This window comes from Danio rerio, chromosome 10 (genome assembly GCF_049306965.1).
Source record: "Danio rerio strain Tuebingen ecotype United States chromosome 10, GRCz12tu, whole genome shotgun sequence".
Taxonomy (NCBI): domain Eukaryota; kingdom Metazoa; phylum Chordata; class Actinopteri; order Cypriniformes; family Danionidae; genus Danio; species Danio rerio.
Window position 1 is genome coordinate 29,648,876 of NC_133185.1, and position 23,738 is coordinate 29,672,613.

Genomic DNA, 23,738 nt, shown 5'->3' on the forward strand with positions numbered 1-23,738 from the left:
TAGAATATATTTTTGTATATGTATGCTTAATCAGCATTAGTATCTGTGAGCATTTACCCCTAAAGGTATTTTTAAATAAATAAAATAAAAATTATAAACGTACTTTAATCTTGTACCCAAGATATATGAAATATGATTGAATCATTTTATTGGGGGAAAAAGAAAGTCCAGAAATATTAAAATAAATAAAGAAAATGGCATCTATTTTAATGAGGTTCCCTAATTAATTTCTTGTTTGGAATAAAATATTTTTTTATTTTTGCGCATTAATTTTTTTTATACTTTTATTCAGCAGAATACATACAATTTTTAAGACTTTTTTTTACTTTCTATTCATCAAAAATAAACAATTTTATAGATTAAATGTTTATAATCATCTTTACTATCACATGAATAAATTACATATTAGTAAATATTATAAATTTAAAAGATGACAGTATAAATAATGTTTCACAATAGTATGGTTTTATTTATTTGTTAGCTTGCTTTTTTTTTTTTTTTTTACATTGCATACATTTACATATTACTGCCCCCAAATTACTGAATATTGTATATTTACATAAAAACCTTTTGTACATATAGTATAATAATTTTTGTTTAAATTAGCATTTCATATCAGTTTTTTAAACGACACCTATGATAAAAAACATCTTTTGGAAGCTGTTTGGACAGAACTTTGTGCAGGTATAGCGTGTTCACAGTCATACTGGAGTGACAGAAAGACAATAAGATTTTTTTTTCAATTTCCTGATATTAAAATAGAATCCAAATGTGTGTGTGCAAACTTTATTACAGCATTGTGTGTGACTCATTATTGCAGAAAGGCTTGAATAACTCCACAACAAATAAATAAAATAACCACTGGGAAAGTTCTTACTGTAGTACAGGAGATCTGCTTCCTTCTTGTTTGTCATTGCTGTTTTTCAGTAGCTATGTTTCCATTCTCCTATTTTTATGCGCATTTTGGATATTCGCATAAAAACGGTTGATGGAAACGCCATGATGCACTTAGATTTTGAAAACTTATGCGCATAACTGAGTGGGATAAACGTTTTATTCGATAAGAAAAGATGCGCATAAAATATGATGGAAACACTTTTACCACACAAATTTCAGTATGCGCATTACAAAAGGTCATGTGATTTTGTAATAAGAGATCATGTGATGATGATGTGTAAATGGACAAACCAGCAGGCTGAGCACACTGTAAACCATCTGAACTGTTGTTATGGTCATTCTAAAGTGCCTAACCATTTTAAGTATTAGTGTTATTATATTATTAATGACCTCTAGAATCAAGAGTGTCTTTGCTCCATGTCTGACACCTTCAAATGCCACCGCACGTTCATTGCGTGTCAGGATTGCCTTCTGAGGCGCAAGTCATTTATTAGATGAAAAAAAGATTGACGCAGCTTCTCCTACTGCTGCAAATTCAGTTTTTTCTGTTGTTATTTGGCACCAGTTAATCAGGAAGTGACGATTCATGTTTGCTTTGACTCGTTGAAGCTGCTTTATTCGCACGTCTTTTATGCGATGATCCAGTTTTGCACATAAATTATTCGCATTTTTAGATGGAAACATAGCTATTGTGAAGGCTACATTCATCAGACCGATCTCTATGGCTCTGACAGACACGTGAGAAAGGTGAGTGGGGAAAATCCAGCTCATTTGCATTAAAGGCACAGGCGACAAAAACAGCTACAATGTCATAACAGCTCAAATTTTCCAAATCCAGGAAGGTATAATAAATAATCTCATTTGTATTTTGAGCTAAAACTTTACAGACACATTCTGGAGACACAAAAGACTTATCTTAAATCTTGAAAAAGAGGTAAAATAGGAGCACTTTAAAAAAAGTGAGCTGCATAGCATACATGTTTCTTGACATTTACATCTTATTGCCCCCAAATTATTTCCCAGAAATGGATTGCGGATGGAAGGACATCTTCTGCGTAAAACATATGCTGGATAAGTTATCGGTTCATTCCGATGTGGCGACCCCAGATTAATAAAGAGACTAAGCCGAAAATAAAATAAATGAATGAATGTATGCCCCCAAGTTATTAAATAGTGTATATCTATATACACTACATATTTAACCATTTATTGTACATATAGTATAATAACTTCAGTTTAAATGAGCATTTCGTATCAGGTTTCAACTCTGGACTAATGCAGTTTCAATTTACTAGATCTTCTATGTTAAGCTGCTTTGACACAGTCTATATTGTTAAAGCGCTCTAGAAATAAAGATTTATTGAAATGATAATTAAAAAAAAAATTTATTTGTTGACTTGAAATAACATGCAGTCAATTCATCATCATCTCAAATTATTCCTCTTGTTTGTGTTCATTTTTCAATACTGAATGTTTGGCTGTACATTTTGTCCTACAGTATCTCATTATATGAATATTGACCTTCCTTCCTCTGCTTCTCTTGTATTATTCTGTGTGTCTCTGTAGGAGCGTGGAGGAATGATGGCCCTGACTGAAGTTTACTGTCTGGTGAACAGAGCCCGAGGGATGGAGGTTAGATGAAACTCCGCACACTCAGCAGCATCAGTGCATCTTATCATAGAGCCAATTAGATCTGATCCTGATCTCCTTCCCGGTGGCATTAAGAGTGAAGCTGGTGATGGTACAGCCATCTGGAGGGTAGAGAGCAAAACCTCACATCAAATCTCAGCCTGATGGCGTTCCTTTAGCTTGTGTGTAAATGATGTTGTCATTGCATTCTCAAAATTTAACTTTCATTTTGGAAGTATACTGGCTTTATTAGCAAGTAAAATAACTCATCAATTAAATTAAAAGTTTTAAATTAGGGCTGCACATTATATCGTTTCAGCATTGATATTGCACTGCAAAAGTCCCATCACAAGATATGCAAAGTTGTGTCTGAAATATAGTTGACCAGGAGCTACAGAATTGTATTTAATTACTGTATTTGTACAATTTATAATATAAATAGTGTGTGTGTGTGTGTGTGTGTGTGTGTGTGTGTGTGTGTGTGTGTGTGTGTGTGTGTGTGTGTGTGTGTGTATACAGCTTAAAGTGACATTTAAAGGCTTAACTAGGTTAATTAGGTGAACAATGCAGGTTAGGGTAATTAGGCAAGTTATTGTAAAACGATGGTTTGTTCTGTAGACTATCGGAAAAAAAAATAGCTTAAAGGGGTTAATAATTTTGTCCCAAAAATGTTTTTAAAAAAATTAATAACTGTTTTTATTCTAGCCAAAGTAAAACAAATAAGACTTTTTCCAGAAGAAAAAATATTATCAGACATACTGTAAAAATGTCCTTGCTCTGTTAAAAATCATTTGGAAAAAAAAAATATATATAAAAATATTTATAAAATAAATAAAATATTTATATTTCAAAGCAAAAACAAGATTTTTACAAACCCCACTGGCATATAATTGTACTTGTTTTAAGGAAAAACTCTTAAGTTTGACTTTAAAGTTGAATTAAAACTTCCTTTTTTTTTTTTTTTTTTTTTTTTTTTTTTTTTTTTACATATTTGGACTAGAAATGAGACAAAGTAAGAAAAGTCTTTTTGGAATTGTGATAACTCAATTTCTGTACCTGAAAACTGTACCAGATGCACCGCAGCACGGTACACCAGACGCACATATTCATGTGTTATTTAAAATACAACTATTCAGATGGCGCTCCGTGGCATGGCAGAAATATGAACACTGTCCTATGTCATAGGTGGCCACCATGGACAGCCACTGACTTGCTTTGCCAATATGCGTATCCTGATAGAAACCTATGTTTATAATTCTAAAATGCATGGCACTGCTTGGTGCGGTGTGTTTGCCGAGCAGCACATCTGGTGTGTGCCCCCCTTTAGACTTCCCAGAAAACAGTCAAATAGTGCTACTCAAAGTATATGAAATAAACTGTAGTATCGCAATATTTATTGCAGAAAAACTAAATATCACGATATGGGTTTTTTTCAACATCGTGCAGCCCTGTTTTAAGTAATAACTGTTTTATAAACCAGTTTATTAAGTTGAGTCATATGCTGAGATCACACTAAAACAAGAAATATCACAAAACCTCAGGAAATTTAAAGATTTGATCAGGTGGTAACATGTCATGTGTGGCTCCCAATTATACAAATACAAATTTTATTTATGAATTAGTAATGCTGAAAATTTCACTAATAGAGATGTTTTTTCTTTCTTAATTGAAAATGTTATAATATGTAATATGTCTTATATCCAGTATGCATATTCATGAAGATATACACTGTAAAAATGCTGGCTTCCACACAGTTCATTCATTGTTCCAACGCAAATTGATTGAGTTAACTTAATTTTTTTTTTATTATTAACCCTTTGGTGCTGTTAGGAAGGCATTGTATTAGTAAGGAAAGCAAGTATTTTACTAAAGTGAAACTTTCGTTTTAGTGTAGTATTGTTTTTATTTAGTATTTTGTGTCTTTATTGAATTTTCTATTCGTGCACTTTAGTTAAAATTAAATTTTAACCACTTTTTTTGACCATAGACTTAAATTACATTTCCAGTGTGTAAGCTGTCTTAAATTTAGAGCACAGATTTTTTGTTGGACTCTTGTACTTTAGTATTTTTTCTCAATTTAAAACAAAAACTAAATGTTTTTTTTTTTTTTTTTTTTTTTTTTAAGATGATGCTTGGCAGATTATTGCTCAAGTAGAAAAATTTTGTTGTTTTTTTTTCTTAATGTGAAATAATATTGTGTAGAAGTTAAAATTTTGAATAAAAAAAATCAGACATAAATCTAAACGCATTTGTTTTTAATATCACTAAAAATAACTTTTTTTTTTCCATTGCCTTGTTCATTTTTGACTAGATACAGAAGCCAAAAATAGCCACACAACACTAGAAACTTAATAAATAATGGTAAGAAAAACTTTCCAAATGGATCCTTTCATGACGTATAATCTGTCTCTCAAATGTCTCCTCAGCTTCTCTCTCCAGAGGACCTGGTCAATGCCTGCAAGATATTTGAGTCACTGAAGCTTCCCTTACGGTATGGCTATGAGCAGGGTTTGAAATGAACACCCGCCAACCTGCCAAATGCAGGCAAAAAATAGACTGGTGGATATTGCGAATTAACACACCAGCCAATTTGGCGTGTTTAACTTTGCATATAATCTCTGTATGAGCTCAAAGGCAGTCTCAAACATTTGCAAATCAAAACATAAAGTGGGTCGCACAATGTGTTTTATCCCAATGCATGTTTAAAATCAAACATAATATAGCATAAAAGTACGTCTGTAAAAAAGTATGTATTTCTCTATCACTTTTCTGCAGTTTTTTGTTTTGTTTTTGAAACTCCTATTTAAGCTTTTTGACTTTGATTTAAACTTATAAATTATTTTTAAATGCACTTTTCTTAGTATGATGTTCAGATTGATTGTTTTTGGACTTTTATTATACTTATAGCTTTTATTTTACAAGAAAAAGAAGCATGTTGATATTAAAAATCTCTTTTCTTAGAGCGTCCTGGACAGGATAACAGGACACAGATCCCATAATATCATCATTCATCTATCAATACACGCATAAAATGACAACTTGTCAGAACATCTACAGACCAGTATTTTGCATTCAGAATTATTTTTAAAGAACAATTAATTCATTTATTCAAAATAAAATTATGAGAAATCACAAGAGAATTGTTTATCTGTTAACAATAATGCACTGTAGTGTGTGTGTGTGTGTGTGTATATATATATATATATATATATATATATATATATATATATATATATATATATATATATATATATATATATATATATAAACATGATACAGTAATTTTGAATCATATTTAAAAAAATAAATACTTAAATCCAAGCAGTGACTTTAGTAATTTGGAAATTTGTAATATTTTTGTTTTGGCTAATGAAGTTCTGAACAGCTAATAACTTAGAAAATTTTCAGCCAAATTGGCCTTATTTAACTGAAAAAGTACATTTCAACCCCCTATTTTTCAGCATAGTTGTATGTGCATGTTTTGAGTGAACAAAACTGTGCAAGTCAGGCCGGTCAGCATGGAATCGGTCAGCCACTTCCTGGCAGGCTTCCTGTTTTGACGACCCATGTCCGCCCTCAGTCTGTTGGCTGCATTTTCCACCTTTCAAAAGAAAACAACCATTCGACTCAAACCACAATTAAGTTGCATGCTATTAGATTACGAAGCAGTAAAGTCTTGTTGGGTTCTTATGTAACCAGTAACATAAAAATTCTTCTTTCCTTGTCAGTTTGCGAGTGTTTGACAGCGGGGTGATGGTGGTTCAGCTTCAGTCCCACAGCGAAGAGGAAATGATCGCCTCGGCTCTAGATAACGTGAGTTTCGTGCCATCATATTCTCCCATCTGTGAAATCACTTACTGTATGTGGCCATTCAAACATCATGCACCAACTTCCTGTCATGTTTAATAACCGGTTAGTAGAGTGGAAATTGGATCAAATCTGTAACCACAAGCTTGTATAGCCAATTTATTCCTCTCTGTTTAATGGTTGTGGTCAGGAGAGTGAGAGAAGGTTCCAGTTTTATTTTTTGCTTGAGATTGCATGAAATGAACCACCTTCAAAGTGTTTTTGAACAAGACGTGGCTAGCAGATGTGACTGGCGCTGATGTTTTAGGTCAAAGAGCTGGAATGAGAGGCGTGTCAGATTAGAAATTTCCATCCCTGACCCTGAAGAGTACAAGACACATGTGGTAAAAAAACATCCAAGCAAGCATCTCTGAGGACCATTTAAGATGAAATGCCAATTACTGCTGTACTCAAAGTGATTCAGTTATTAGATTTGATGTATAGGTGAATCTCACGAGGCCAGTCAGGATAATATCTGGGTTATGTTTCCCTGTAAAGTAAGAATAATAAATTAGATTTTTCTATTAATAAAATCAAACAAAAATATGAAGATATATTAAATAATTGTGTGTTTATTTTTTACTAAAGGCATATAAAAAAAATAATCATTTGTAACAAAAAAATCTATATTTTTCCTCTTAAAAATGAAATGCTTATAAGCTAAAGATAATTTTACACTTCAGATTACTGAACTGTTAATAAATTGTATAGTCATTGTTTTTAATAACTGCTCTGCATTGCATTAAATCAACCAACTTCTGGCACCTAGAAACAGGTATTTGAGCACAGATTTTGCTTCAGAAGCTACATTTTTAAACTCACCTTTTGGCACCTAAAAACAGGTATTTCAACCCAGATTTTGCGTTAGAAGCTGCATTTTTAAATTAACCTTCTGGCACATAGAAACAGGTATTTCTGCCTAGATTTTGCTTTAGAAACTGCATTGTTTTAATGCCACCCCACAAGTTTTCAATTGGGTTGAGATCAGGGGGTTAAGCTGGCCACTCCATTACTTAAGTCCTTTTTGCCTGAAACCATCGTGTTTTGAGATTGTTGTTTTGTTGAAACACCTTTTTCTGGGCCATTTCCTCTTCAGCCTAATCTCTTCAAGTATTCTGATGAGTTCAAACCTTTTCATGGTAAACGATGAATAAGAAACATCCCCATACCATGTTTATTCACAGACTTCACACTGAACCGAAGCTTGAATAGGTACCTGAGGATCATCGGATGTAATGTCGATGAGCACTAGATCAAAAGAGAATATGTGCTCAAGTGCTTCAAGTGTTCTTTTGCAATTTTAGCTGATTTTGCATATGCTGTATCTTTCGAAAAGTGGTGCTTTTTAGCCTCTGACAGCTGAGCTTCAATCTAAAGTCTTCTGACTTCATAATTGTATGGATTTTTGCCATTCAGACTATTCTTCGATTGAAAAAAAAAATTTAATTGCAATTTGTGACGCCTCAATAAAGAAACTAGTGCTGAGTAATTAATCGAAGACTATTTTCATGTGCGTTTTCTATGTACATTTGGTTCTTGTAAACATCCAGCATGTGCTTTCAGAATGAGCAGCATTTACTACACAGAGTCATATTGAACTGACTAGCTCAAAAATTGAGATAGATTTAATCAAATGATAATGACATAAAGATAAGTGTTCTGCTGTTTCCTATGGTTCTCGGTGAACTAGCCATTGTAAATGCTGCTACAGTACATGTGAAAAATATGAGGGATGTCCAGATCGATCACGTGATTGGAAATTGGGCCTGATCACGTGGTTTAAGACTCGGGTCTGATATATATATATTTTTATATATATATATATATATATATATATATATATATATATATATATATATATATATATATATATATATATATATATATATATATAAAACGCTCAGTTGCCGTTTCTGTGTGGAGTTTGCATGTTCTCCCTGCCTTTGCGTGGGTTTCCTCCGGGTGCTCCGGTTTCCCCCACAGTCCAAAGACATGCGGTACAGGTAAATTGGGTAGGTTAAATTGTCCGTGGTGTATGAGTGTGTGTGTGTGTGTGGATATTTCCCAGAGATGGGTTGCAGTTGGAAGGGCATCAGCTGCGTAAAAACTTTCTGTATAAGTTGGCGGTTCATTCCGCTGTGGCGACCCCGGATTAATAAAGTGACTAAGCCGACAAGAAAATGAATGAATGAATGAACAAATTATTTTGTTAAACTATCCGCTTGTTAAGTTGTGACATGAAATACTGTTTCTGTTCTGTTTCATATAAAGTAATGGTGTAAACAACAGTCTCTGGACTTGCTGCATCACAGACACCAATATTATATCACCAATATCACTTTCTGGTCATTGAATATTAGGCATGGATATATATATATATGCTTAGCCATATCGCACTGCTACGAGTGTGATATTGCGTTTATACAACAGTTTGACGGCATAATTGTGTATATAAAAACTAAATTAAACATGGAGAGCCTCAAAAACCCTTTTGTATGAGGAACTACTTTCTTCCGAATTCAAATCATAAGCTGACAGTTAAACAGTTAAGCGTGCATCTTTTAAACTTTAGAGCTTTAGTGTCTGCTTTTTGCTGGCTGTATGTGTGCGGAGTAATACAAAAAGGGTAAAGAGGCTGTAGGAGTTCTGATATTGCAGAATATTGCACGGCTATCAGCCAATCAGATTTGAGAACCAGACAGAACTGTTGTGTGTGTGTGTGTATGTATATATATATATATATATATATATATATATATATATATATATATAGTGTAGGTCTGAATTATTTGTCTACCATAATTATTAGACCTCCAATTTATTTTATCCAATTTCTGTTTAACGGAGAGAAGATTTACAATATAACAGTTTTAATAACTCATTTCTAACAACTGATTTTTTTATCTTTGCCATGATGACAGTAAATAATATTTTGCTAGATATTTCTCAAGACACTTCTATACAGCCTAAAGTGACATTTAAAGGCTTAACTAGGTTAATTAGGTTAACCAGGCAGGTTAGAGTAATTAGGCAAGTTATTGTATAATGATTGTTTGTTCTGTGTAGACTATCGAAAAACATTTGCTTAAATGGGCTAATAATTTTGACCACAAAATGATGTTTAAAAAATTAATAACTGCTTTTATTCCAGCCGAAATAAAACATATAAGACTTTTTTTAATTTCATTTGGGAAACATTTAAAAAAGAAAAAACATCAAAGAGGGGCTAATAATTCTGACTTTAACTGTATATTGTGATTGTGATTTTCGAAAGTATTACATCGCCTTCTAAACATTTATAATTACCATTTGTTTAGCCTCCCTGTAAATTTTGATAGAGTGCTTGGACCTGGAAGCCGCTTTGCGTGAAGTCACACTTAACAAGTGGATACATTGCAACTCTTCTGAACACACCCCTTTCAAGTCATTGGCCAATTGCTTGGTTTATGGCATTTTTTAATCCACATGAATTTAATGTGGATTAATTTGTCCAATTTTAATTAAATTTGTCTTCTGAAGATACATAATTGCATTATATAATGAACAGATTTAATTAAGGCTTTTATGCACATGTAAACTGGATTATTGATAAAAAATATTCTTGTTTGTGTTTCAAAGATAAACTTATTTTCATACTATCATGAAAAGACATGAGGGTAAAAAAATAAGAACATAATTCTGAGGTTAAACTTCAGAGTTTTTTGTTTGATTGTTGTGTGATGAAGAGCCTGTGTTAACTCACTGTGGCATACAGTAAAATAAACATAGTAATGTATATTTTTAGCTTTTGCCATACTCCAGAAATGGCGGCAGTATTGCTGGGCATATATCTGGTTTAATTGAGGTTTCCTTTTCTTTTTTTCCCTCTCCCAGGTGTCTGATAAAGGCTCACTCACAGCAGAAGAGTTTGCCAAGCTGCTGGGACTGTCAGTTCTCCTCGCTAAAGAAAGGTGCTGGAGACATCCTTTGCCTTATTTCATCAATAATTCATCCCTCAAGTCTCTCCTCACTATTTTGATGTATCGCTCTCTCTCTTTCACAGGTTGTTATTAGCCGAAAAAATGGGTCACTTGTGCCGAGACGATTCAGTAGAAGGCCTGCGTTTTTATCCCAACCTGTTCTGACGCATGAGGCTGATATGTTATCGAACCCAGCTGCCCCTCAGCTCCTGCTGGCCCCGAATCCTTCTGTGAACTAGATTAGATCTCACTCTGGACACAAGTGGGCACCTATTTTCCACTGTTTGTCAATAGGGTCTTTCATTGAATGATGGTTAAGGTACTTTTGTGTATTACTGCATCTGTTTGTTTGCTGTGCCCTGTGTGTAACCGATTTAATCTATTCTACGGCCTTTAATGGAAAAGGAGTGACAGAAATGACCATGCAGAGGATTCAGTCGATATTGTGTGTGACTGCAGTTTGCTCAGTACTATTAGATTGTCTATTAAAATATGTCGTTATGCATTGCATATAGATCAGAATTAAGATATAAACATAGGAAAGAAGGCAAGAGGCCTTTAAATGGCAAAAATAATCAGAAAATTCATTAGAACATCAGCTAATTGTTTGGCAGTCAGTGAGAGCAATCTGTTTTGCAGTTGTTCAAAGTCTTCCATGCTTTTTTTGAACAGTTGTGTAAAAAAATATATACATATATATTTCTCTTTTTTTTAACACTTTTTGACTTTGGCTTTTCTTTCATGTGTTCAGTTTTTCTTATTTCTGCTGAATTACATCACTTGCATTTGTGTTTTTAATATCAGAAGTTTCACCAAAGCTTTTTGGCAGTAATTGTTCTGACCGAAGATTAATGTTCTGTTTTTCTAAAGTTTATTTCATGGAAACATGTGATCGCGAAATGACAACTGAGATTACAATGAGAGCACTGTTCCTAAATATAGTTTAATATCTTAATTATCTTCAAAGATTGCTTGAAATGTCAAGCTCGTTTTGAGACAGACCTTGCTTTTGTGGGGAGATTTATGGAGGAGAGGTTTTTTGTTTTTTGATGATGATTTACTTTTTCTTCTGACATTTATGTTTAGATACACGAACTACAGCTAATCTGCTGGATTAATGAAGAACCAGCCGGCATTTCACTGCGGTCACTGAGAAACTTGTGGTTTGATTTACACTTTAAATAGACGCACATAATGCAGTTTTTCGTAATTTATCGGCTAGACGTAAATACTAAATAGATTTTTGTGGGGACCAGACCGCGTCCTAACTTGATTTCCTAATAACTGCCATAAGAGGAAGCGAGGGAGTGCGCGTTCACGGAGAATGGGGTCGCGCGCCTCAAAGGAGCGCGTCTCAAGAGCGGAGGCGCTCCGTGACGTTCATTCATTTACCACTCAAAAACAAAACTCACGGTAACATGATGCCTTTCAGTCCGTTCAGGATACAAGAACATACGGTGTGCATCCGACTTAATGTCAAATGTAAGTAAAATACTTCTGCTTTTGTGGGTCACTCTTAATTTGCGCATTTAAATGTTTGTTATTCACTGGTTTTCTTTTACCTTGCTGACCTCGTTGTTCGTTATTCTTATTAGAGGTATTTTAGCGATAACCAGAAATGTCGTTATAGGTATTATTATTGTCTTTTCCAAATTCATATACATATGCCCACGCAACAATAGTCTGTTTGCTATTACAGGCTATACGTTTAAATAGATTTTTGTAATAAATTATAATACATAAATGATATAATAGAACATGTATATTAGATCATATAACTCGTGAATTATATTTTATTATAAAAATATAATAAAGCATTAAGTTTTGTTCAAATATAATCTAGCAAGTTTCAGCTATTAAAAACAGACTTCTTGCTCTGTACCTTTTGAGTTAGTTTAGAGATTAACGTGCATTTTAGTACTTATTATATTGTGAGAAATAGCTCCATAATTAATTTAATTACTTGACTCAGTACTGATAACAATCTCTTTAAGTCTTAATGCATAGACAATAAAAAATGTAATTCTTAAACTTAAGTCAACATGACCTTTTAGCTTTATTTTAAAAAATAAGACTTAAGAAATGTTAAATATCAATATTTGTATATTTCATATGCATACATCCCATGTATATTCATGTCAAATATTAAATGTTTCAACATAATTATGATCTTTTATAAATACAATGTCATTAATTTCTTAAGTTCATTTTTTCTAAAGCATGTGCAACTACCATAATAAATGTTAATTTATGTTAAAAATTAATTATAATATAAAGCAAGTATATATATAAAAAAAACTATAAATAGCTTACAAAGTAATCTTTTAGTTTTTCAGCATAAAATTACAATCAATTAATTTCACTAACCAGCTACTTTGTAACAAATGATACCCAACACAAAGTGCATGTATGTACTGAAAAAATATATGATAAAGTGTAATTCATATGTGATATATGTAACATTTATATGTTTTATGTGCATTTTTTAATTATACTGTATTATAAAAATATTAGAAAACATGTTGTGTCCAAACATAATAATAACTATTAAAAACAAATGTCAAGCATTTTAGTACTTTTTTTACTTTTTGGTGTGAGAAATAACTCAATAGGTAATTTAATTACTTGACTCAGTACTGATTAAAAATATAATACAAGTGTAAATATAATATAATATATCTCAGTAAGCCGTAATGCATAGACAATAGAAATTAAACTCTTAATGCTTAAACTGGAGTCAACATGATCGTTTGGAGTATTTTAAAGAACAACACTTAATAAATGTTAATTAATATTTCTATACTTTATACATATGCATACATAGCATGCATATTCATGTAAAATATTAAACGTTTAACCTAATGTCCATCTTTTATTCAAAATGTCAATAATTTCCTAAGTTCTTTTTTTTAACCATGTGCAACTGGCATGATAAATGTTATTGTTAAAGAATTATAAGGCAAGTAAAGTATAAATAACTACAATTAAATTGTTTACAGAGCAAAGTATTCAGCAGAATTTTACAACTATTTAATTACAGTAACTACTTACTTAGTAACAAATGACACCCAACACTAAGTGCAAGTATGAACTGGATAGACTATGCACCAAGTGTTAAAATGTGAGATTATCAAGAAGATATTCAAATGCATTTTTCCAGCTTGTTGATAGTCCAATGAAAGAGTCAGGTGATTGCCTCAACAAATAAGTGCTATAGAAAATGAATGCATTCAATGTATCTCTTGTTCCCGATTGAACTGCTTCTCTTTCAGGACAGGGAAAATAATAGTGGATTGGGGTGATGCGGACAAAGAAAGATAAGAGGCCGCACAAGTCGGAATGACACAGGGTTTCCCTACAGCGACCTCATTTGTGCTGCTCTTCCTGATGGGATTTGGTAAGAATGCATGCTTGCTTTTAAAGAACATATTGTTCTGAAACTCAGTCAAGTCTGACCATTTGTATGGCAACTAAGCTTTAAAAACAGAAAAAAACTCTTCTAATGAAATGGCTCAACCAAATAACTAAGTGACCAGCGAGTAAAGAAACTTTCTGCAAAGCAACAGGTGCAATAAAACCATTACGTTTTCATTACATCCTCAGGGATCAGTACAAAGGCCCAAATGTTCAGTTATGTCATCCAACTTTGTTAAAATCAGTGTCAGTGATTGACAGTTTTAAGTGCACCGTGGTAAATTGGGAGAGGAAAATGGAGGGAGGGGGGAAGGGTGGGTCACTGAAGTTTCCTGCACTCTCTTCCCCTGGATGCATTTGTTTTTTCTGCAGGAAGTGACCCACGCTTGTAAATCACAATGTCTCAAGTTCTCATACTACAGTAATAGACACAGTAGTTGAACTTCTTGTATTAGGCTTCAGAAGTTCTTTAAAGTCAGTCTAGCTAAAAATGCACAACCAGAAAATCTGTGGTAATGTCAGAGATAAACCAAGGTATAGTGCAGCTTTCAAATATGACCAAATTATTTGACATATTGTCATGATACAGCATGTGGTGTTCTTGGAATGGTGAGTGTTTTAAAGATCAGTTCTTTTTTCTTTTTCTAATCACAGTCACAGTCAATAAAAGTAACAATAACAGCAAAAAGGGGAAACAAATAGTTGTATGTAACTTTTTTTGTGATTCTGCTTAATTTTTGCTTTAAATTAAAGATTACATTTGCATTTCAAAAAAAAAAAAATTGTGTCTGACCACCATGGAGGCTTAAGAATGTGCGGTTTAGACTTCATTCATTCATTCATTTTCTTGTTGGCTTAGTCCCTTTATTAATCCGGGGTCGCCACAGCGAAATGAACTGCCAACTTATCTAGCAAGTTTTTACGCAGGGGATGCCCTTCCAGCCTACCCATCTCTGGGAAACATCCACACACACACTCATACACTAAGGACAATTTAGCCTACCCAATTCACCTGTACCGCATGTCTTGTTGGACTGTGGACTGTGGGGGAAACCGGAGCACCCGGAGGAAACCCACGCGAAGGCAGGGAGAACATACAAACTCCACACAGAAACGGCAACTAAGCTGAGGTTCGAACCAGCGACCCAGCGTCCTTCTTGCTGTGAGGCGACAGCACTACCTACCGTGCCACTGCCTCACCCCGCGGCTTAGACTTATATTAGTAAATTACCATCTAAAATCTACAGATTATCAACCAAGTACACTGGAAAAAAAAAGGATTCAAAGTTGATTCTTTGAATTGACTTTTTTTAAGTGGTTGTAAACTAATTATTTAAAGTAAATTTAAACAAACAATTTAAGTTGAAAGTTACTAAAGTTAATTTGTTTAAATTCAACCCATATAAATTTAGCAGGAGCGACGAGGTGGGGCAATAGGTAGTGCTTTTGCCTCTCAGCCAGAAGGTCGCTGGTTCGAGTCTGCGCTGGGTCAGTTGGCGTTTCTGTGTGGAGTTTGCATGATTTCCGCGTGTTGGTGTGAGATTTCTCCAGGTGCTCTGTTTTCCTCCACAGTCCAAAGACATGCAGTACAGGTGAATTGGGTAGGCTAAATTGTCCATAGTGTACGAGTGAATGGATGTTTTCCAGAGATGGGTTGCAGCTGGAAGAACATCCGCTGCATAAAACATATGCTGAATAAGTTGGTGGTTTGTTCTGTTGTGGCGACCCCAAATTAATAAAGGGACTAAGCTAAAAAAGAATATGAATGAACAAATGAATAAATTTTGCAGAAGGTGAGACGGTGACTCAGTGGTTAGCACTGTCGCCTCACAGCAAGAAGGTCACTGGTTCGAGCTTCGGCTGAGTCAGTTGGCATTCCTATGTGGAGTTTGCTTATTCTCCCTGTGATCATATGGGTTTCCTCCAGGTGCTCTGATTTCCCCCACAGTCCAGACAAGCGCTATAGGTGCATCAAATAAACTTAATTGACCATAGTGTGAATGAGTGTGTATGGGTGTTTCCCAGTCCTGGGTTGCAGCTGGAAGGGCGTAAAAACATGCTGGATAAGCTAGAGGTTCATTCCGCTGTGGCGACCCCTGATAAATAAAGGGACTTGGCTAAAGGAAATGAATGAATTTTGCAGAAATATTTTTTTTTCCATTTAGCCACAGGGTAAATTTGTGCTTAAGGTATTAGATTTGACCTCAGACAGAGTATGGTCTTGATTCTGAACATGATTTTATATAATCCTGCCAAGAGTATGGTTATGATCTACAGAACTAAAGACGAAAGTATCTATTTTCCAGTTTTAGGCTGTCCAATGAAAGTCGTACTGTGTTTGTAAAAGTAAAATATCTTGGTCAATTTATTACTGAGCACTTGACTGATGATGATGATATTGAAAGGCAAGGTCATATGTTGTATGTACAGGCAAACATACTTCTAAGGAAATGTAGCTTCTGCACAGGTAAGGTGAAATAACATTGTTCATAGCATACTGTACTACACTTTACACTGCTCACCTGTGGCCTAACTACAGTAGAGGTCAGTACACGCTGTCAATCAGAGCTGAGGAGATATTGGTATTGATGTATTTAGTAAATGGTTTTGTTTTAATATGTAATAACCTTATGAGTCCATTGAACTTACTGTATATTGTTAAACTGACTTAAAACAATTTGTGTAACTTATTAAGTTAAAACATGATTAGCTTAGTTTAATAATTTAAAACATATGTTGTCATGGAATATATGTTTTTACTTTTATTTATTTATTTATTTATTTATTTTTAAATTGGACTTTTGGAGTCTGTAATAAGGTGTGTTTGATTGCTTAAATGAATGATTGCAGTTTTGTATTGGGCAAGGCTGACCCTTTAATCATGTAAAATCCACAGTAGGCAGTAGATGTTTCACTTTTAGTCCATTTAATAGAACATAGTAACCTGTCCGATGCAAGCTATTCATTGTTTTTTTGCTTCTCAAGATTTTTATTGGTTTTACTTTGTGTTTTCTTTCCCATAGCAATGGCTGGTATCCAGCTATGGCCATCGATGCACATTGCCTTGAGCAATGCCAGTGTGTTTGTGGATTACAGCACTGAAAACAACCTCACTGACCACAGACTGACAGTGGAATTGATTGACGTGGACAGGAATGTTACAGTACTTACCAGGATGCTTCCTTTCAACCAATCAGAAGGGTCAATGGAGTTTAACTGCTCCTGTTTTCTGTATGCTGGTAGTTTCAGATTCAGACTGGAGCAGAAGCACGTCCTTGGCGTCTCTAACAGGAGTGCCATCTGGTGGTGGAGTCCGGTTCTACATGTGCACTGGCCCACCTTTCACTTAGTTGTGGATAGGGGCAGCAACAACCAGAGCTCCACTGACTTTAGGATTGGTGTGTACACTAATGACCATTTCCATCCATGTTCAAGCAGCAAAGCGTCAACTCTGTACCTTGATGTGAGCTACCTTGAACAAGTCCAGGTAAAAAGAACCACCTTTGAGAAGGTGCAGAATCGGATAAGACATAATATTAAAGTAGCCAGGTCTCAACATCTAGAAATGCCATGTGCATCCCCTCTGACAGAGCGTGGCTTCATCCAGATTTCCATAAAGTCCCCTCATACCCAACAAGACATTAAATCATCTGGTCCCCTTTACCTGTCCAGCATCTTCTCCTACAAGCTTGTCGTGGATAACAGTTACAAAAGAGGTTGTGAAGGAGCAGTTTCTGTCCGTCGAATTGCTCCTCCCTGTACAGTTGCAAATGGAAAGATTCTGCTTTACAAGGAACAAAGTAAAGACTCATCTTCTCCCTCTCACCTGGCCTTCAACTTCCTCACACAGGGGGAAAATGAGACTGAATTTAACTGCTCCATCTTTGACGCTGGCAAGAATAAGTACTGCTTCAATTTCACTCTGGTCTACAGTCAGGCTGCCAGTTTAGCGCACACCTGTGTGATTGTGCAAAGACATACAAGTGAGTCTGCTTTAATCTGTGGTAAATTTATTTGTACAGCACTATGGTAAACTGCAGTTGTGTTTGGTATAGTGAGTACTTAACATTAACTAAAAATGAAATTAAACACGACCAAATCGAGGCCAATTTATTCTAGAATTAGCATTACTGATCCATTTCTTAATAATTTGTCTAATTAGTGATGCATGATAGTGACACCTATCACTGATTGACAGTGAACACCTATCACTGATTTGAATCCCTAAACCAAGGTGTCCAAATCCCACTCTTTGTGGCTCAATTTCCAGATAAGCCTACCTACAATCTTAATTAAACATACCTGAAAGAGTTCATTAAGGTCTTAAGGATCACTAGAAATGTCTTGGTTGGTGTGTTGAAGCTACATTCCGCTGGAAGGTAGAGGGAAGTTGGACACCCTAGAGTCCTGGAGGGCCGGTGTTTTGCAAAGTTTGGTTCCAACCCAAGACACTCCTGGGCTAGCTAATCAAGCTCTTACTAAGCTTTATAGAAACATCCTTGCAGGTGTGTTGAGGCAAGTTGGAGCTAAAATCTGCAGGACACCAGTCCTACAGGACCAAGGTTGGACACCTCTGCCCCACACCTTAAAAACCAGACCTCAATCCAAAGCATTGCATTTACAGTGTCCATTTTCATCTTATTTATTTTGTTTTTAATATTTGCTCATTTGTTTGTTATGATACCATATTATTTCTTTAAAGAAATGTGGGGACCGTGGCAGGCATGGAGTGGTTGTAGTGTGACTTGTGGGGAAGGTGTGCGAGAGCGTGTCCGCGAATGTCTGCTGCCCTCTAGTGGTGGGATACAATGCACTGGCATGGTTAGGGAGCAGTCACACTGTTCACTAGAAGACTGCACTGGTAATCATTTTACTTATTCTACTTTTTATATATTAATTGAAAACAAGTAATTTCAGAATAAACTCCATTCTGTCTTTTCTTTATTTAGAGGAGATTCCCCCTCCACCAGTCAGCCCTCCACCAGCTGTGAGCACACCTCTAACTAGTAATCTAGTGGTAGTGTCTGGGATCGCTCTTTGCCTGGCTGTGATCCTGGCCACCATTTTTGTTACAGTGTGGCGAAAACTGTGTCGTGCCCCAAAATGCAGCTCTATGCGCCGTGGATCTCTACACTCTCCTAGCGGTCGAAAGAACTCTGATCAAGCATCTATCTGTGGTCACAGCATGCAGAGGCCCAGTTTCTCAGAAAGTCTCCAGGCAGCTCCCCTACAGAAGGGATTTACCTTACCTGCTAAGCAGGGACCATCAAACCGAGGTGTATTGGCTCATCAACAGAGCATGTCCCTTCCTCTTCCCCATCCACAAGACCCAGAGAGGATGTCTCCTTCTGGCCAAAAGATCATTCCACCCCTTTTTGGCTACCGCTTAGCTCAACAGCAGCTCAAGGAAATGAAGAAGAAAGGCTTAAAAGAGACTACTCAAGTCTACCATGTCTCCCAAAGTCCAGTGGATGACACCATGCTAGAAGCAACGGCTTCAGCAGGTCTAACTCCTGTGCCCCAAGAATTTGACAGTCCAGAGGAGTCAAGCAGTAGCCACTTCCGCATTAGGTCTCCCTTTCCAGAACCCACATGGCATTCCAAAAACAGTACCTTGTCAGATAGACAAAAGATAGACATGTTACATAATCCTTCGAAGTCTGCATTTAGTGCCAGCTCATGTCGTCTTGAGCGCACTGCAGACTGGGTTGAGATGGTAGAGCGCAGCAGAGTACCATATTGCAAGAATACCAATTTCAGGAGGACTTCAAGCTTCAATGAGACCAACCAGCAGCCATTTCTCCCATCTCGGCCATACAGAGAAAGAAGCATGACCCAGGTGACCCCTCGGCAACTGCCTGAGGGCAGCTGTAGAAGCAGACCCTGGGAACATACGCTTCCTGAACTTGAGGTCTGGTCTTGTTCCAGTCCTAGGATGACTGAAAGCTCAGTGGACAACAGGAGAAGACCATGGGTTGACACTCCCCCATCACAGTCAAATTCAAAAGATTCAGCTCCAGCGACACCAACAAAAGAACCCTTGGTGGATCGTCATCACGGGGCCCGGAGCCCATCTTCTGCACTGGACCGTGCTGAAAGAGCAGAGCAGAACTGGAGCAGAAGAGGCCCCTCACCCATCCAGAGGAACATACTAGCAAGGAAGCTACGAGAGGCGAATTCCTCTACCGGCCAAAGGCAACGCAGTTCCACATTTTCTACCTCAGAGCAGCGTAGGGGACGCTGTCGCAGCCTTCCTCTCTCTGCAGACTACAGCAACTCTCCATATAGTCTCACAGAGTCAGAACAACGCATGATGGACATTTCTGGATACTTGGGTGAAGATGATGGCGTAGAGGTTCTGACTATTCATAAGCTTACCTGACAAATCCTGTGTTTCTACTAGTTTCCAACACTTTGACTTTAAAATGAAACTCTTAATGGAATGAAGCATTAGTTTTTGATTACAGAAAGGTGTTTCGATCAGATTTGGAAGATTTTGTATCATTATGTTTTCATGACTTCAAATGAACGATTCATTGTATTTCTATTTATGAAGGCTTGATTTGATTTAAAAAGCCAATTTGATCTCATGCAAACCACCATCATGAACATTATATAGTATATTTTGGACACATTTTGATTTGATTGTACACTGGAAAATGTGAATTCTCAGGTTCTTTTCCATAACAAACCAAAATATACATATATATACAAAGTTTTTTTTCCTGAATGATTATTTTATACTACTAAACAGTGATACACAATATCAGTCAAGACTTTTCACATGTAAAAATGCTGTTTTAATGTAATATGCATATTGTATGCTACAAGTGCTATTATATGGCTGCATGCAAAGTTATATTATTTATGATTATTTTTAAAATAACAGGTGGATTCATCAAATCTACCAAGATTACTTTCTTCCTTCATCCCTCCAAGATTCTTTCTATGCTCAACAGTCATGTGGTTGAAAAGTTAATAAACCACAGTAAATCTTATAGTTAACACAGTATAATTCACAAATGTGTATAACAAGATGCTCAGCAACCTTGCTATTCAGTGGGTCCTCCTCCACTACCCACGCTGTCCATGTGGGAGCTGGGCCGGACCTTCATGACTGTGTGTCTGAGGGAGTACCACAGTCCTTTCCAGGTGCTCCAAACAATACCATTGTCATATTTGGCCTTGTACTCTCCACCTCTGTAAAATCTCCCATTAAGATTGGCAGCATGACACCTGTAAATAAAAAATAGGTATCTTAAAATAACACATATTTTTGGAAAATGGGGAAGAAGTCCCCTTGAAATAAACCATTTAATCATAAAACCAACAATTACCATTTTTGAATCCATTCAGCTGATCATTGGGTTAAGTGGGAGCACTTTTAGCTTGGCAAAATTTATTAATCTAATTTTGGAAGGACAAACTGTTCTAATTAATCAAATAATAGCATTCATATAATTGCAAAACTCAATTATCGAAATATATATTGAATTGGAATAGAAGTATTGGCATAGTATTGAATCAGCAGAATAGATCGGTATATCAATGCCAGCCCTATGTGGTATGGCAGCAAAATTCCTTGAATATTACGTCAGAAGTTCCTAGCCATAAAGGCCTTGAAAATAGCAACATTTTAGTACATGATTTTACTACAGAAGAGTCTAACTTTAAATAGGAAAAGGACTAAAACTCTTTGGTCATTTATGAGCGAGCTGCTAATGCTCTATTCCAGTTCAATGATCTATGCTAAGCTAAAAGTGCTTCCATCAGAGCCAGAAATTGGCTGAGTGGATACAAAAGGGTAAAACTAAACTGTTTAACTCTATGAAAATTGTCCAATTTGTCTATTGTCAAAAAACATGGAGTATTCTTTTAAGACCTAAAACTCAGAAATCCCTTGGCATCACCTGTTATACCACCAGCCCCCCTTGTTCTCTGCAGCACAGCTTCCCTGCAGGTACCGATCATGATCTTGGTCCCTGGTGCTGAATTGCATGCCATTATGGGAGGCTGACCACTGCTCCACCATATTGGCTCCTCCGGACAAGGCATCTCCTGCTTGACCACTGTACATCCCATAGTACAGCCTGTATTTATCCTATAGTGAGCAGAGAGGAATGTAATTGAGACTTCATCCATATGAACTTCTTTTATGCATAAATAATGGTAAGAACCTAAAAGAACATTACTTTTTCATCTGACACTTTGAAGTTGTCATACATGGCATATGATTTCCCTCCTTTCCAGTCTGTCAGATCAATTTTCATCACACTGTCACCTAAAGGGTGTTAATAAAATATTGTTGAACAGAAAAGAAGTGTAATAAACTTGCGAATAAATATACAAAACTTACCATCACTGAGAAGGACATGAATATGATCGTTCCCAAGCCAGAATTCATCTTTACTTGACTGAAAATTTCCAAATCCATTTTTATAATCTTCCCACCTTCTGTGAAAAGAAATGCAGATTTAATAATGCTGATATTTTTGTCGGTCTAAGGACAAGACAATGTACTTACCTGTCAAAATCAACTTTCCCATTGATTCTTTTTTGAATCACAGTCCAGGCCCCCCCATCATCCATGTCACAGTATACAAGGAATGGTTCGAGTGATGGTTTGGGTTTGATCCTGTAGAATCCACTGACTGGTTTGAGTCTGTCATATAACTCTGAACAGTCTAATGGACATACATTCCATAAATAACCATATGACTTTTTTTTAAAATTATTATTATTATTGATCTTCAACCCTTCATATTATCACAAAAAAGCAGTTATGTAATTTTTGTTTAATTTGTATCAAATTTTTGTTGAAATGCAAGAACCTCAATAAAGCCACAATAATTACAAACATTATGGGGAACAGAAAATAATGTACATTTAAAAACAAAGCTCTTTAAAATGTAAAAAAAAAAAAAAGAGTTTATACCCATTTTTCATAAAGTAATGAATGGTTTAATTAGAAATATACATGTGCATAGGTTTCTTATGTGGCTCATTACCTTTATCATGAACTAATAAAGATCCTCCAGTGCTTGGTAAGGTTGGTGAAGGTTCAGTGTTGTTTTCAGATGGCTTATTTTCCTGTAATTCCAGATTGGGAACCAGCCTGAATTTACGATGAGTACGCAGATGCATAACTTTCCATTCCCCTATCAACAATTTATTATTCAGCATGCGAATCTCTTCCTTCAGCTTTGACATTTCAGAACTTTGGCATTCTTCCCCTGCCTTGATAGAAAACACAACATAAAAAAAAAACTTTATAGCTTTTATTTATTTATTTATTTAATGTCTAGTTATTGTAGAAAAACATTTTAGACAAGAAATAAACTTACTGAAGCTTGAAGTAATGTGAGAGCATGACAAATCAAGATAAACACCAGCTGTGGCATGACCTGGTAATAGTCTTCACATGAGAATGTAGATGTGTTAATTTGTCCAACACACATCACACCTATAAACACTAGCTTTCCACTTAATTTGCATTAACATTAAACAGCTTAATATATTACATTGTAATTTTTAATAATAAATACAACAAAAACTTAAGTATTATAGCCATATAAGCAATAAAAATCTATAGACATTTATTAAATACAGAGTTATACATACAGAACGTGATGTTCCTTCCTCTTCCAGATTAAGCATCAATGAAATGCCCTCCAGACTTTCATTTCTAATATTTATAGGTGCTGTTGGTTCCACATGGTCCACATTAGTCAGTCCTGGGCCATTCCGCACATACCAGAAGCAACTATGTGAAATTGTTGTTGTCTTTTTGTTTTCTGTTACACAAATCGTAAGCATTATGATTAGATTTATAATAGTTAGCAATGTAGTGAACAAGCCAGACAATAAAAACTGTTTATTGTGCCTTAGTTTTTTTACAGTTAAAGAGACAGTTCACCCAAATATGAAAATCCTGCCATCATTTACTAACCTTTCACTTGTTTAAATCCTATTTCAGCTTCTTTGTTAGGTGAA

The 23,738-nt window shown here is 35.5% G+C and overlaps 3 protein-coding genes across 9 annotated transcripts in view; 2 read left to right on the forward strand and 1 right to left on the reverse strand.

Moving 5' to 3' along the window:
• vps36 (vacuolar protein sorting 36 homolog) overlaps window positions 1-11,044 on the forward strand; it is a 42,862-nt gene extending 31,818 nt beyond the window's left edge. For all 4 annotated transcript variants that reach the window (XM_073913530.1, XM_073913531.1, XM_073913529.1 and 1 more), the window contains 5 exon segments: window positions 2,464-2,529; window positions 4,953-5,017; window positions 6,255-6,339; window positions 10,246-10,322; window positions 10,415-11,044. In XM_073913530.1, coding sequence (XP_073769631.1) covers window positions 2,464-2,529; window positions 4,953-5,017; window positions 6,255-6,339; window positions 10,246-10,322; window positions 10,415-10,496 — 375 coding nt within the window. In that variant the 3' untranslated portion in view covers window positions 10,497-11,044.
• A 710-nt stretch (window positions 11,045-11,754) lies between these two features.
• Window positions 11,755-20,652, forward strand: thsd1 (thrombospondin, type I, domain containing 1). 3 transcript variants are annotated; one of them, XM_073914703.1, is made up of 6 exons: window positions 11,755-11,813; window positions 13,604-13,728; window positions 16,769-17,728; window positions 18,448-18,606; window positions 18,695-18,732; window positions 18,821-20,652. In XM_073914703.1, exons 2-6 carry the CDS (start codon window positions 13,671-13,673, stop codon window positions 19,133-19,135), a joined length of 1,530 nt encoding a protein of 509 aa, XP_073770804.1. In that variant the 5' UTR covers window positions 11,755-11,813; window positions 13,604-13,670; the 3' UTR covers window positions 19,136-20,652. The 3 variants fall into 3 exon arrangements, with proteins under 3 accessions (XP_073770804.1, XP_001337990.4, XP_073770803.1); XM_001337954.9 differs by having other exon boundaries at window positions 18,695-20,652; XM_073914702.1 differs by having other exon boundaries at window positions 16,769-18,055; window positions 18,159-18,606; window positions 18,695-20,460.
• fgl1b (fibrinogen like 1B) lies at window positions 20,523-23,552 on the reverse strand. 2 transcript variants are annotated; one of them, NM_001386710.1, is given in 8 exon segments: window positions 20,523-20,981; window positions 21,656-21,846; window positions 21,938-22,026; window positions 22,102-22,199; window positions 22,270-22,429; window positions 22,754-22,982; window positions 23,090-23,160; window positions 23,367-23,552. In NM_001386710.1, coding segments are annotated over 7 exon segments (1,008 nt in total). In that variant the 5' UTR covers window positions 23,147-23,160; window positions 23,367-23,552; the 3' UTR covers window positions 20,523-20,797.
• Between the last annotated feature and the right edge of the window lie 186 nt (window positions 23,553-23,738).

Bases quoted from the DNA above. Each gene is read 5' to 3' on its own strand.
- thsd1 (XM_001337954.9), top strand. From the start codon at position 13,671: ATGACACAGGGTTTCCCTACAGCGACCTCATTTGTGCTGCTCTTCCTG. The intron at 17,729-18,447 runs GTGAGTCTGCTT...ATTTCTTTAAAG, and splicing joins GATTGTGCAAAGACATACAA to AAATGTGGGGACCGTGGCAG. The intron at 18,607-18,694 runs GTAATCATTTTA...TTCTTTATTTAG, and splicing joins TTCACTAGAAGACTGCACTG to AGGAGATTCCCCCTCCACCA.
- fgl1b (XM_017358047.4), bottom strand. From the start codon at position 23,402: ATGCTTAATCTGGAAGAGGAAGGAACATCACGTTCT. The intron at 22,983-23,089 runs GTAAGTTTATTT...TTTTCTATCAAG, and splicing joins TCACATTACTTCAAGCTTCA to GCAGGGGAAGAATGCCAAAG. The intron at 22,200-22,269 runs GTAAGTACATTG...TTCTTTTCACAG, and splicing joins GGGAAAGTTGATTTTGACAG to AAGGTGGGAAGATTATAAAA.